This window comes from Larimichthys crocea, chromosome XVII, assembly GCF_000972845.2.
Source record: "Larimichthys crocea isolate SSNF chromosome XVII, L_crocea_2.0, whole genome shotgun sequence".
Classification (NCBI taxonomy): domain Eukaryota; kingdom Metazoa; phylum Chordata; class Actinopteri; family Sciaenidae; genus Larimichthys; species Larimichthys crocea.
The window spans coordinates 22,521,565-22,536,248 of NC_040027.1; the positions used below are offsets into that span (position 1 = coordinate 22,521,565).

Below are 14,684 nucleotides of genomic sequence, written 5' to 3' on the forward strand. Positions count from 1 at the left end.
GTTTATATAAAAGGTGAAGTACCTAAGCACCATTTTAGAGTACCAGAGATGTAGCCATGAATTTTGCCAATTTATTTTCTCGAAATCTATTTTCTTTTGTGTTTTCAAGGTAGTTTTACTTTTTTGATATTGCTTGTTTTAAGTAAATGGCAGTGAGTTTGTACATCCTTTGGTTTAGGTCTAAGTGTTGGTTCTCTTTTCTTTCACGATTGACTCTTAGTTTACCACTCAGATTATAACTCTTCATTTGTCACTTGGGTAACTCGTGATTTCAAGAAAATTGACAGATTTGTGTGCTCCAGATTAGTGCATCATGATAAAACATCATTACACTATGTCCCGTTTAATGGTAGAATGGCACATAGTCTTTTTATTGGTAAAACAAATCAGATGTACACTGTAAATAAAATCCTGTCGAAATCGTTCCTTGTTACTTGGTTGTGTTTGACTTGGCCATGGTAAGACTGGGAGCTGCTATCCACTGTCACTGTGCTTCAGAGTTAGTAACTTGGGCGTTATGTAAACTGATTTAGAAATGTAAGTTTAAAACACAACTCAAAGTTAGTTAAAGTTTATAGTAACTAGTTTCATAACCGCACACTCGATTATACGACAGTAGCTAACGCTGAACAAACCCAGAAATTACAGTTTTTAACACTGTTTTTAACAAGAATATTCGATTATCACTAATTAAGTAACTAACTAACGTCAGAAGTAGCTCAGCCGACTTTGTCGTTGCTAGGTAACGTGAGCCCACTGATGTACAGTGATGAAGTCAGTTACTGTTTAGTTTGAAATTATATTAATTATATTCAATTTCAAGACAATTAAATATAGTCTTTCAGACTTTAAAGTAGATATCAACATAATGTATGTATTCGCCTTGACTGGAGGTTATCAACTATTATATGGGCTTAAACCAGGCTAATTTTGGCTTCTCTCGACCCTTAAAATAAATTAAAACGCAAACACACTAAACTACTAAAAGTGGAGTCTCCACAACACAATAGTGTTGTGTTTTTCTCAGTGTGGTCAACAGGTGCACCTGTTGCTACTCGTAAGAGGACTGAAACACATTTTACCTTCTTAATCTGATACAAGATGTCATGGACTGCATTCAAACTGCGTCACATTCATGGTTTTAAACACAAATGCCTCTATAAAAGAAGACAGATATAAAGAATAACTAATGTGTATGTACGCCTCATTAATTGGTTAGATATTGTATGAGAAATGATCACAACTTAATTTCCCCGCATGATCTCCAAGCGGAGGTAGCTTATGATTTAATACATCCCGCATTTAATCCTATCAGTATACTGTAGTTTCTGGCTTTAATGGCTTTGGGGTATATGTTTTATTGTTTGCTTTGTTCACATGAATCCGGCTCACTGTGCTCACTTCACCAAGATGTGAGGATCATCTGCAGATCTTGACTGAAGCAAGTGCCTCTGCCACTTGTCTGTGAATTAAAATTAATGAAAAAGCCACCACACATCACCACAGCAGACAGCCTGTGAGGTTCCCAAAAGTCGGGTTTGGTGATGATTTAGTGTGAGTGTGTGTAAACCCATAGCCTGTGCTGTTTGATCTCTCTGGACTCTCTTCTGGGTAGTCCCGCCTCCAGCGCGTAAAGGACCCGACGCGCTTTTACGCACTGCATTTAGTTGGAGCAATTTGGAAGCGCAGGAGGATGGAGGCAGACACATGGGTTTGCTACTACAGATTTGCTTTCCCTTCCGAAGGGATGACTCCGGACGATTGTGATATTCTGAAGGGCTTACCACCACAACTGGGAGATGCTGAGCGCCAACGTCTCCAAGTCATTGCGGGAAGGCAATGGCACCAAGAACTCCAGTTGTGGATCTGTATCATCGTTGGTTTCCCTATAACCATGATGATCACTGGCATGGTGGGCAACACATTAGCTCTTATTCTGGTGTACATTTCTTACAGAAAGAAGGAAATAAAAGGAAAAGGTCGTTCTTGCTTTGCATCGGATCCCTGGCGTTAACTGACCTGTTTGGACAGCTTTTGACTAGTCCAATGTAATATCAGTCTACGAGCTGATCTGAAATGGAGCGTATCGAATCATCCGGAAACTGTGCGCTTTTTTCGGCGTGTGCATGACAACTTTTGGTCTGTGCCTCTCTTCTTGGCCCGTGCCCTGGCCATTGAAGGGCTATGGCGATAACAAACCCTCACTGGTACTCAAATCACATGAAGACAAGTGTGACAAAGCAGACTCTTGCTGTCATATGTGTCTTGTGTTGCTCTTTGCGCTCCTGCCCATTGCAGGGGTCGGTAAATACACGCGCCAGTGGCCGGGCACCTTGTGTTTTATCAGCGCGGGGGACAGGGAAGTCCCGGGCAATATGTTTTCGCCATCACTTTCGCTGGACTGGGATTTTCTCTCTGCTGTGACACTTTCCTGCAATGTAGTGACGATCCGGGGCTTAATTATCCGTGTTAAAACAAAGTCTGGCACGTCTCAGTCTTCAAACAGTGGGAACGGCTCACCAGCGACCTCATTCAGCTTTAGGGATCATGTGCGTCCTGCTATATGCTGGTCTCCTTTACTGGTACGTTTTTTGTGTGTTTTTTTTTACAGTCCTTGTAGCCTACACATTCTCTACAACCAATGTGAACCTAAAGTGAGGATGTCTCACACAGTTAAAACCCTTGAGCTAATAAATAAAGTGACTGTTTCATGAGTCATAACTTGATTGATATTGTTAAAAGCTGCCTCTCACAAACCGCTGCACATCTTTGTACCACTGAAAGACACACACCACACATACTGAACGCTGTCTTGTATGATTCCTTGAAAATGCTGCTGCCATTTTCCATTAAGGAGCAATCTACTTAGCCGGATCTTGTTTGGGGGTCTGCTCAGTGTGCTATGAGGTCATGCATTATCAGTCACATATTCAATAGCCCCACCAGGGGATTAATAGAAACCACTCCACTGTAGCATAGAGTGAGTACCTAGAGTGTGACATTATGTTTCTCCCTGTGGTTTGATACTATAGATGCTCAGGATTGTCTTGGGATCAGTGCCAGTCACATTAAATAAACTAAAGAGACTGTACACCAAAAGCCAAATATTATCACACGGCCAGCAGTTTGCATGTAATATATCATAGAAATGATCAATGCTACATTTATGTATTATTTAATATTCTATAGGCCTTGTTTCATAACATAGATCTGGACATGCCTCTGTTGGTACAAACAGTTTTTGTCTGCCTCCCATCCTCAGGTTCTGATGCTGACGATGATATCCACACAGGTTCCTCCCACGATTGCAATTCAACAGCAGTGGCCTCCAATCACACCACTGGCCGAGATGTCCAGTTAGACTGTAACTTTTTTCTGACCGCGATTCGCTTGGCCTCCCTCAATCAGATCCTGGACCCATGGGTCTATCTGCTCTTCAGGAATCCTCCTGCGCAAGTTCTGCATCGTGGTAAGCAGTTCCAACTGCTCCATAGGATCACAAAGAGAACCAGAACAGCATTGGATGCTCTAATAAGCAGAACCATGATGGAACAATTTCATAAACCACAAAGTAACTAAGTCCAGTTACTGGAATTGCTATCTTGTGTGACTCTGAGCCGAAGACTGGTAGATGTGAAATGAATAACTATTGTCTGGAATGTGTCAGGAAAACATGGGGATAATATATTTTTCCATGTATTACCCACAAGGTTTGTCTGATGGGGAACAAGTAGTCTCTGTTGCAGTGCTAATGAGAAACCAGTCGAGCCTTCGGGTGCATTTGTTTTGAACAAAAACATTCAGAGTCGCCTACACAGCATGTGGATGCATGACTGAGTCACCTCTGGCTGCCAGGACCCCGTTCATTGCTCATTTTCAGTTTTAATAACATCTTCTTGCCCAAGAATTGAATATGGGTAACTCTAAACTGACTTATATGGAAGTGGTGCATCTTTGTGCTCTTTTCAGTGTCTGAACTGGTCATTGCGCTCAACAACTTGAACCATAATCCATCTAAAGGACATGGTTTGATGAATGTTTGTAAATAAAAAAAAAAATCTGTAAATTGCTTTATTAGTTGTAAATAGATTCACCATATCTTGTGAGACTTTAATAGTTGTTTTAGGATGGGATGCATCCAGAAGATAAATGCAAACCCTAAACTGGAGCCTTGTTGTTGTAAGATTATTTATTAGTGTCCGTTGGGTCTCAGCTGTAAATTGTAAATGTAATGTCACGTGGTGTCCTCGGCTAGCAGGCCAGGACTATGAAATGTGAAGTTAGACACTTTTCCTCCTCCAATATGATGCACTGGTAAACTGTTGCAATTATTCTCTCAGCAGTATTTGTTTCGGCATGACTTAGTCTCAATGATGAAGGGACAGTAGATTTGTGTGTTTTCAACTATGAGTTATGGATGACACTACTCATACTGTAGTTACAGGGCTGTAGCCATCAAGCCAAAAATGTTTCATTGGATTAAATGATTCTTGTTTCTGTAATTAAATAGTGTGATGATAACTATATCTAATTTCACCAGCCAAGTCTTTTTAGAGGAAAAACAGTAATTGCTGCGTTGTATACAGTGACATCAGAAGTCCGAGTGCTCTTTGGATACACGAACCCAAAAACACAGACACCATAGAAATCATGTTTTTAGCTGCTGATTATTTGTTTTTTATTCTGTGTGAATGTTTGGACGTGTTGAATGTATCCTATCATTTTTCTTATTATCAGCCCAAATCTTTCCTTGTAGCCGTGATGCTACCTCTAAATGGAATTAATGTTAATGTACAGTATAAGGTCTGATAAAGAATGAAGCACTTTTCAAGGAGATGGTTTCATGTTGTCCATGTTGACATGTATAGCACCATCTCATTGTTGTACCAAAATGTAAAATTATGTTCGAAGAGGTTCCAGCCCTTGGTCAAAGATATATCAAGAATGGACCTGTTGCTGTCATGGAAACCTCAGGTGGGGGGCAGTTTCTCAACACCAATACCAACACCATAACTCTGCCTCTCAGCACATCAGCCCATTAGACAGACACTGCGCTCTGCCTTGCCTGGTGTTGCCTTTCAAATGTGAGAATACATACAAGCTCAGTGATAATCACCCTGTAGGAAATTGTCTATTATCTGCGATCAACATTTACTGTTTTACCGTGTAACATGATTGCAAAGCCTGTTGCTTTAGTGTCCCGCTCAATCAAATACATTTGGTTTCCGAGTGTGAAAAAAAAAAAGAATGGAAAAAAACAATTTCTATCAGGAGTGCACTGACAGAACCAATTATTTGGCATTTATGCATGATTATTCTGGAGCTCATTTCCAGCCATTAAGTTGCAGCGAGGTCTGTATTTATAGTAACGTGCTTGTTTACTATGTAAACACTTATGTATTCCTCAACAAAAATAGTTCATTAAACTAAGTCTAAGCTAACCTGAGGAGCATTCATTTCAATCAACTTTAAATGCCGTACTGATTTAACTCTTGCTCTGCATTACGAGCTCTTATACCAAGCATATGTCTCCTTTGCAGAGTTATATGCTCCTCAAAAGTAACATCCGTGATTTAATCCATGCATTTAAAGTAATTGTTTATTTATACTCTAGTAGCAGTAGATAATGGACAGGTTTTAAATTGGCTCAATCCGCTTCAAATTTTACTGCGTCATGTAATGTCTTCCAGGAGACAAGAGCTTCTGCTCTCTTCAGTTAAGAATAAATAATTGCACCACGGGATTCCTCTCACAGCTAACAGGCCCTATTGTGGTTTGGAAGTTTTGTCGGTCTTTTCACAAAACCCAACACCCCACATGGAAAATGGATCTATGTAAAGCCCCCGTAAACTTTAAGGGAGTGCTTTTAATATCTTCGTGGCAGTACTTTTTTTTTTTTTTTGGCCCTAGGAAACACCTGAAATTGTTTTATTTTTTTGTTTTTTCTAAAAAAATAAAAAAAAGCATTCTTCATTTTTTTTTTTTTTAAATAAAAGGTGAAGTACCTAAGCACCATTTTAGAGTACCAGAGATGTAGCAATGAATTTTGCCAATTTATTTTCTCGATAAATCTATTTTCTTTTGTGTTTTCAAGGTAAGTATTTTACTTTTTTGATATTGCTTGTTTTAAGTAAATGGCAGTGAGTTTGACATCCTTTGGTTTAGGTCTAAGTGTTGGTTCTCTTTTCTTTACACGATTGACTCTTAGTTTACCACTCAAGAAGTTATAACTCTTCATTTGTCACTTGGGTAACTCGTGATTTCAAGAAAATTGACAGATTTGTGTGCTCCAGATTAGTGCATCATGAATAAAACATCATTACACTATGTCCCGTTTAATGGTAGAATGTGGCAATAGTCTTTTTATTGGTAAAACAACTCAGATGTACACGTGTAAATAAAATCCTGTCGAAATCGTTCCTTGTTACTTGGTTGTGTTTGACTGGGAGCTGCTATCCACTGTCACTGTGCTTCAAAGTTAGTAACTTGGGCGTTATGTAAACTGATTTGGAAATGTAAGTTTAAAACACTTAACTTAAAGTTAGTTACTCAAAGTTTATAGTAACTAAGTAACTAGTTTCATAACCGCACACTCGATATAACGACAGTAGCTAACGCTGAACAAACCCAGAAAATTACAGTTTTTAAAACACGGCTGTTTTTAACAAGAATATCGATTATGAGCTTGCTGACAGTATAAAACGCGTTTTCTGGGTTTTCACTAATTAATTAAGTAACTAACTAACGTCAGAAGTAGCTCAGCCGACTTTGTCGTTGCTAGGTAACGCGAGCCCACTGATTTACAGTGATGGAGTCAGTTACCGTTTAGTTTGAAATAATAATTTCAGATACACCAATTAAATATAGTCTTTCACACTTTAAAGTAGGTATCAACATAATGTATGTATTCGGCCTTAGACTGGAGGATTATCAACTATTATATGGGCTAAACTGCAGGCTAATTTTGGCTTATCTCGACCCTTAAAATAAAATTAAAACGCCAAAACACACAAATACTCATACTTTATAACTAAACGTGGAGTCTCCACAACACAACAGTGTAGTGTTGTTCTCAGTGTGGTCAACAGGTGGCACCTGTTGCTACTCCGTAAGAGGACTGAAAACACATTTTACCTTCCTAATCTGATACAAGATGTCATGGACTGCATTCAAACTGCGTCACATTCATGGTTTTAAACACAAAATGCCTCTATAAAAGAAGATATAAAGAATAACTAATGTACGCCTCATTAATTGGTTTAGATATTGTATGAGAAATGATACACAACTTAATTTCCCCGCACTGATCTCCAAGCGGAGGTAGCTTAATGATTTAATACATCCCGCATTTAATCCTATCAGTATACTGTAGTTCTGGCTTTAATGGCTTTGGGGTAATGTTTTATTGTTTGCTTTGTTCACATGAATCCGGCTCACTGTGCTCACTTCACCAAGATGTGAGGATAATCTGCAGCATCTTGACTGAAGCAGATGCCTCTGCCACTTGTCTGTGAATTAAAATTAATGAAATAAGCCACCATACATCACCACAAAGCAGACAGCCTGCAAGGTTCCCAAAAGTCGGGTTTGGTGATGATTTAGTGAGTGTGTGTGTGTAACACCATAGCCTGTGCTGTTTGATCTCTCTGGACGCTCTTCTGGGTAGTCCCGCCTCCAGCGCGTAAAGGACCCGACGCGCTTTTACGCACTGCATTTAGTTGGAGCAATTTGGAAGCGCAGGAGGATGACGGGCAGACACATGGGTTTGCTACTACAGATTTGCTTTCCCTCTCCGAAGGGATGACTCCGGACGATTGTGATATTCTGAAGGGCTTACAAACCACAACTGGAGAGATGCTGAGCGCCAACGTCTCCAAGTCATTGCGGGAAGGCAATGGCACCAAGAACTCCAGTTGTGGATCTGTATCAGTTGGTTTCCCTATAACCATGATGATCACTGGCATGGTGGGCAACACATTAGCTCTTATTCTGGTGTACATTTCTTACAGAAAGAAGGAAAATAAAAGGAAAAGGTCGTTCTTGCTTTGCATCGGATCCCTGGCGTTAACTGACCTGTTTGGACAGCTTTTGACTAGTCCAATAGTAATATCAGTCTACAGAGCTGATCTGAAATGGGAGCGTATCGACTCATCCGGAAATCTGTGCGCTTTTTTCGGCGTGTGCATGACAACTTTTGGTCTGTGCGCTCTCTTCTTGGCCAGTGCCATGGCCATTGAAAGGGCTATGGCGATAACAAACCCTCACTGGTACTCAAATCACATGAAGACAAGTGTGACAAAGCAGACTCTTGCTGTCATATGGTGTCTTGTGTTGCTCTTTGCGCTCCTGCCCATTGCAGGGGTCGGTAAATACACGCGCCAGTGGCCGGGCACCTGGTGTTTTATCAGCGCGGGGGACAGGGAAGTCCCGGGCAATATGTTTTTTGCCATCACTTTCGCTGGACTTGGGATTTTCTCTCTGCTTGTGACACTTTCCTGCAATGTAGTGACGATCCGGGGCTTAATTATCCGATGTAAAACAAAGTCTGGCACGTCTCAGTCTTCAAAACAGTGGGAACGGCTCACCACAGAGACCGTCATTCAGCTATTAGGGATCATGTGCGTCCTGCTTATATGCTGGTCTCCTTTACTGGTACGTTTTTTGTGTGTGTGTTTTTTTTACAGTCAATTGTAGCCTACACATTTCTTACAACCAATGTGAACATAAAGTGAGGATGTCTCACACAGTTAAAGCCCTTGAGCTAATAAAATAAAGTGACTAGTGTCATGAGTCATAACTTGATTGATATTGTTAAAAGCTGCCTCTCACAAACAGCTGCACATCTTTGTACCACTGAAAGACACACACCAACCATACTGAACGCTGTCTTGTATGATTCCTTGAAAATGCTGCTGCCATTTTCCATTAAGGAGCAATCTACTTAGCCGGATCCTGTTTGGGGGGTCTGCTCAGTGTGCTATGAGGTCATGCATTATCAGTCACATATTCAATAGCCCCACCAGGGATATTAATAGAAACCACTCCACTGATAGCATAGAGTGAGTACCTAGAGTGTGAACATTATGTTTTTCTCCCTGTGGTTTGATACTATAGATGCTCAGGATTGTCTTGGGGTCAGTGCCAGTCACATTAAATATTAACGTAAAAGAGACTGTACACCAAAAGCTAAATTATTATCACACGGCCAGCAAGTTTGCATGTAATATAACATAGAAATGATCAATGCTACATTTTATGTATTATTTAATATTCTATAGGCCTTGTTTCATAACATAGATCTGTGACATGCCTCTGTTGGTACAAACAGTTTTTGTCTGCCTCCATCCTCAGGTTCTGATGCTGACGATGATATCCACACAGGTATCCTCCCACGATTGCAATTCAACAGCAGTGGCCTCCAATCACACCACTGGCCGAGATGTCCAGTTAGACTGTAACTTTTTTCTGACAGCGATTCGCTTGGCCTCCCTCAATCAGATCCTGGACCCATGGGTCTATCTGCTCTTCAGGGAGATCCTCCTGCGCAAGTTCTGCATCGTGGCTAACGCAGTGTCCAACTGCTCCATAGACGATCACAAAGAGAACCAGACAGCATTGGATGCTCTTAATAAGCAGAACCATGATGGAAACAATATTCATAAACCACAAAGTAACTAAGTCCAGCTTTGACTGGAATTGCTATCTTGTGACTCTGAAGCCGGGAAAGACTGGATAGATGTGAAAATGAATAACTTATTGTCTGGAATGTGTCAGGAAAACATGGGGATAATATATTTCTCCATGTATTCCACACAAGGATGTTGTCTGATGGGAGACAAGTAGTCTCTGTTGCAGTGCTAATGAGAACCAGTCGAGCCTTCGGGTGCATTTGTTTTGACAAAAACATTCAGAGTCGCCTATGTGGATGCATGACTGAGTCACCTCTGGCTGCCAGGACCCCTGTCATTGCTCATTTTCAGTTTTAATAACATCTTCTTGGCCCAAGAATTGAATATGGGTAACTCTAAACTGACTTATATGGAAGTGGTGCATCTTTGTGCTCTTTTCAGTGTCTGAACTGAGTCATTGCGCTCAACAACTTGAAGCCATAATCCATCTAAAGGACATGGTTTTGATGAATGTTTGTAAATTTAAAAAAAAATCAGTAAATTGCTTATATTAAGTTGTAAATAGATTCACCATATCTTGTGAGAACTTTAAGTTTGTTTGAGGATGGGTATGCATCCAGAAGATAAATGCAAACCCTAAACTGGAGCCAGTTGTTGATTGTAAGATTATTTATTAGTGTCCGTTGGGTCTCAGCTGTAAATTGTACAATGTAATGTACGTGGTGTTCCTCGGCTAGCAGCCAGGACTATGAAATGTGAAGTTAGACACTTTTCCTCCTCAATATGATGCACTGGTAAACTGTTGAGCAATTATTCTCTCAGCAGTATTTGTTTCGGCATGACTTCAAGTCCAAGTGAGGACAGTAGATTTGTGGTGTTCAACATTATGAGTTATGAATGACACTACTCATACTGTAGTTACAGGGCTGTAGCCATCAAGCCAAATGTTTCATTGGATTAAAATGATTCTTGTTCTGTAATTAAATAGTGTGTAATGATAACATATATCTAATTTCACCAGCCAAGTCTTTTTAGAGGGAAAAAACAGTAATTGCTGCAGTTGTATGACAAGTGACATCAGAAGTACGAGTGCTCTTTGGATACACGACCCAAAACACAGACACCATAGAAATCATGTTTTTAGCTGCATGAATTCATGTTTTTTTATTCTGTGGTGAATGTCTTGGACGTGTTGAATGTATCCCTTATCATTTTTCTTATTATCAGCCAAATCTTATCCTTGTAGCCGTGATGCTACCTCTAAATGGAATTAAATGTTAATGTACAGTATAAGGTCTTGGATAAAGAATGAAGGCACTTTTCAATGAGATGGTTTCATGTTGTCCATGTTGACATGTATAGCACCATCTCATTGTTGTACAAACTGTAAATATATGTTCGAAGAGGTCCAGCATCTTGGTCAAAGATATATCAAGAATGGACATGTTTGCTGTCATGGAAACCTTCAGGGTGGGGGGCAGTTTCTCACACCAATACCAACACCATAACTCTGCCTTCTCAGCACATCAGCCAACATTAGCCAGACATGCGCTCTGCCTTGCCTGGTCTTGCCTTTCAAATGTGAGAATACATACAAGCTCAGTGATAATCACCCTGTAGGAAATTGTCTATTATCTGCGATCAACATTTACTGTTTACCGTGTAACATGATTGCAAAGCCTGTCTGCTTTAGTGTCCCGCTCAATCAAATACATTTGGTTTCCGAGTGAAAAAAAAAAAAGAATGGAAAAAAACATTTCTTCAGGAGTGCACTGCACAGAAACCAATTATTTGGCATTATGCATGATTATTCTGGAGCTCATTTCCAGCCATTAATGTGCAGCGAGGTCTGTATTTAGTAACGTGCTTGTTTACATATGAAAACACTTATGTATTCCTCAACAAATAATCAGTTTCATTAAACTAAGTCTAAGCTAACCTGAGGAGCATTCATTTCAATCAACTTTAATGCCGTACTGATTTAACTCTTGGCTCTGCATTACGAGCTCTTATACCAAGCATATGTCCTCCTTTTGCAGCAGTTAATATGCTCCTCAAAAGTAACATCTGTGATTTAATCCATGCATTTAAAGTAATGGTTATATTTATACTCAAGTAGCAGTAGGATAATGGAAGGTTTTACAATTGGCTCAATCAGCTTCAAATTTAATCTGCGTCATGTAATGATCTTCCAGGAGACAAGAGCTTCCTGCTCTTCAGTTAAGAATAAATAATTGCACCGCGGAATATCCTCTCACAGCTAACAGGCCCTATATGTGGTTGGGAAGTTTTCAGGGTCTTTTCACACCCAACCCCCACAGTGGAAAATGGATCTAGTTAAAGCCCCCGCACTTTACAGGGAGTGCTTTCTGTAAAGTTTACCATTATGAAATATAATTGTTCATAAGTGCCAGTTTATTAATCCACACAGTTTATTTCTCAGAGGCGGTCAGAATTCATGTTTGACTTCATGAAGAGGTGCATCAGAATCTAATTAGCTTGCTATTACAACTTGCTATCGCATATTAATCTCAAAATCACACGAGCCTCTTTTAGAAATGACACTATGATGTCAAGCTTCAGCTGTCTGCACTCTGAAGTTTGTTTCGCTAATATCCGTGAGTGAAATTCATTTGTGTGAAGGACAGAGACATTTTAGCTGGCAATAACAAACGAGAGTCCTGCACCGGCATCGAATGGAGTGTACAATTACATAATTATCTGAAACAGGCTTGAGGTCCGGAGAATCCGGCGTTGCCAGCTGGCTCCATCTCTGTCACTCAAGTCACTAATGCATGGAAGTGATTTACTGATTGCCTCAAGAGCAGAGGAGTCACTTGAGGTCTTAAGATTTCAAGACAAGATGAGATTGTTTCTGATAAAAAAATAAAAACAGGTTCAATTTGACATTTTTGAGTATGTTCAAAACATAAGGGAAATGCATTTTCAAGTGTTTGTTATACATTGTTGTTACTTGGAAACCCTACAGTCTAGTGCTTTAGTATACAGAAGATTACTTTATGACCTTTGGAAAAATAGTGTGCTATAATAATCAGTTTTGACTCTGTAACAGCTATAGCACCAACATAAGCATCTATCAAAAAGTAGGTACTGCTGGTGTTCAGGAGTTTACATAGAATAAATGACTGAAACAGAGAACAGAAACCATTTTTTGCAATCAGCAGGTGTCTTTTCTGTTTCTTGTCTCTGTGGTATCATGAAATCACAGACCCGCCCAGCTAGTTAACATGTTGTTTACCATTAGTTAAGTTCACTTATAAGTTACATGATGATCCTTTCAAAGTAAAGTTTTATTGTTCAGCTTCAATAATGTGAAACTGCAGTCATAAGTGATGTGGAAAAAAAAAAACATTTTCAGAATAGAAATCTATTAAAAGGTACAAAAAGCCAAACATGACATGTAATCAGTGTTCAAAATGAAAACCAGCCTGGCCAGTACAACACTCAAGTCGATTTGAAGAGTACACAATAGAGTCACATGTGCTTCACTGATGAATGTAAATACATACCAGATGTCTCAGATGTCCATCTTCTTATCATTTGTTCACATTCCACCGCTGCTTGTGAATGTTAACCGAGAGCTCTGTGCAAATAGGAGAGACGATTCTCAGATGAGGGCTATTTAAACTCTTTACGCAGCTACTATTTCTTTGTCAGTGCTCTTGTTATTTTTAACACTCTGTTCAGGAGACTAATGCTGTAAATTTTGCAACCTAATGTAGTGTTCCCTTTTGACATATCTGTCATAGATAGGCTTACTTAACATGAAGTGGGATGAAGTGAACAGATAAATATCTACCTACCAGTCAAAGTGTCCTTGGTATGTCTTTGTCCTCAACTTGACTTCTATCAAACCAACATTCAATGCACTTTTGATTCATTTTGTTGCAATGTCCTTGGCTTATGTGTTGATGTTATGCTGTAATTCTATTAAAGGATATGAACATAATTTCCAGTATGTGTTGGGCTTTTGTGGCTGCTGAAGCATGTTTTCTTATTAAATATTGATACATCTTCACTATTGTGCTAATTAATGACAGACGCAAGTGGAATGTACAGTGTTTTACAAGCAGTGTGCCTCCTGAATGAACTCTGATTCAGGGTGAGCCAAGCAATATGTTTGGAAAAACTGAGAAACATTTCAAATGTCCACAGTAAATCGTGAAAAAAAGGCCAAAAAAGTGTATAAAAAACAAAAATTTATTATAATTGGCTGTAAGTTTTATTTTCAAAATACATTTTATATGCTGATTGTAGAGTTATAAATAGAATTTTACATCGTCTTGAGTCTTGTTTGCTTGACATATGAGAATAATAAATGCTTAAATTGTCAATGTTCTGAACACTCTGAATGTTGTTAAATGCTGTTGGCCATTTTAAAACATGTGAAGGCTTCTGTTGTTTACTGACCTTGTGTAATGTGTTTCCCTTAGGCCAATAAATGGAACAATGTGCCACTAAACACAGAGGTTTTAAGATGTGCAAGGTTTCTGGTTATTACTGTTTTGTAGTGCTTTCACACATACAATTACACACAAGACACTGTTAAAAACAAAAGCATAATAACACAAAGTGTCACACCACTGTATCTACTGTATTATCTACCTACTCTAATAAGGTTTGTTGAACCAAAACTGGCTTTGTGCCAATAAAAGAGAGGGATTAGGCTGAAACTAATAATTCCTACTTTAGATAAACATCCCCTATGTGCTTTTACAAGACTGACAAACAGAAGACAGAAGATGTACCTTTTTGCAGTTTTGCAGGAGAGCTAACCCAAAACTTTAAATTATTGTATCTTACTTTTATTTTCCAAAAACAATAAAAGAAAAATGTATATTTTTATGTGGAATAAGATAGATGAACTATTCAAACTTTAAGAGACTGACATATTGAATATTAACAAGGTTTATCACACTCCTTCTCACTTCTCATTTAAATTGTTTATAATCAAAAAAGAGTTCTTGTGGTAATCATACGGAGCGTAGCAAGTTTACAAAGTTCCCAGTAATATATATCATATTACCTGTTTTT

General features: G+C 39.1%; 1 protein-coding gene and 1 pseudogene across 1 annotated transcript; both read left to right on the top strand.

Annotated features, from left to right (window-relative positions):
* The window catches only part of LOC113747998 (prostaglandin E2 receptor EP3 subtype-like), a 6,579-nt pseudogene extending 3,047 nt beyond the window's left edge, over positions 1–3,532 (top strand).
* Positions 3,533–7,640: 4,108 nt separating this feature from the next.
* ptger3 (prostaglandin E receptor 3 (subtype EP3)) lies at positions 7,641–13,668 on the top strand. Its single transcript, XM_010729300.3, has 2 exons — positions 7,641–8,652; positions 9,352–13,668. The coding sequence occupies exons 1-2, from the start codon at positions 7,801–7,803 to the stop codon at positions 9,676–9,678; spliced, it is 1,179 nt and encodes a 392-aa protein (XP_010727602.2). The 5' UTR covers positions 7,641–7,800; the 3' UTR covers positions 9,679–13,668.
* The last annotated feature ends 1,016 nt before the right edge of the window (positions 13,669–14,684 follow it).

What these genes read in the sequence shown, in the direction of transcription:
- ptger3 (XM_010729300.3), top strand. Translation starts at nt 7,801, where the DNA reads ATGACTCCGGACGATTGTGATATTCTGAAGGGCTTACAAACCACAACT. An exon ending in TATGCTGGTCTCCTTTACTG is followed by an intron (nt 8,653 to 9,351) that starts GTACGTTTTTTG and finishes CTCCATCCTCAG; the next exon opens with GTTCTGATGCTGACGATGAT.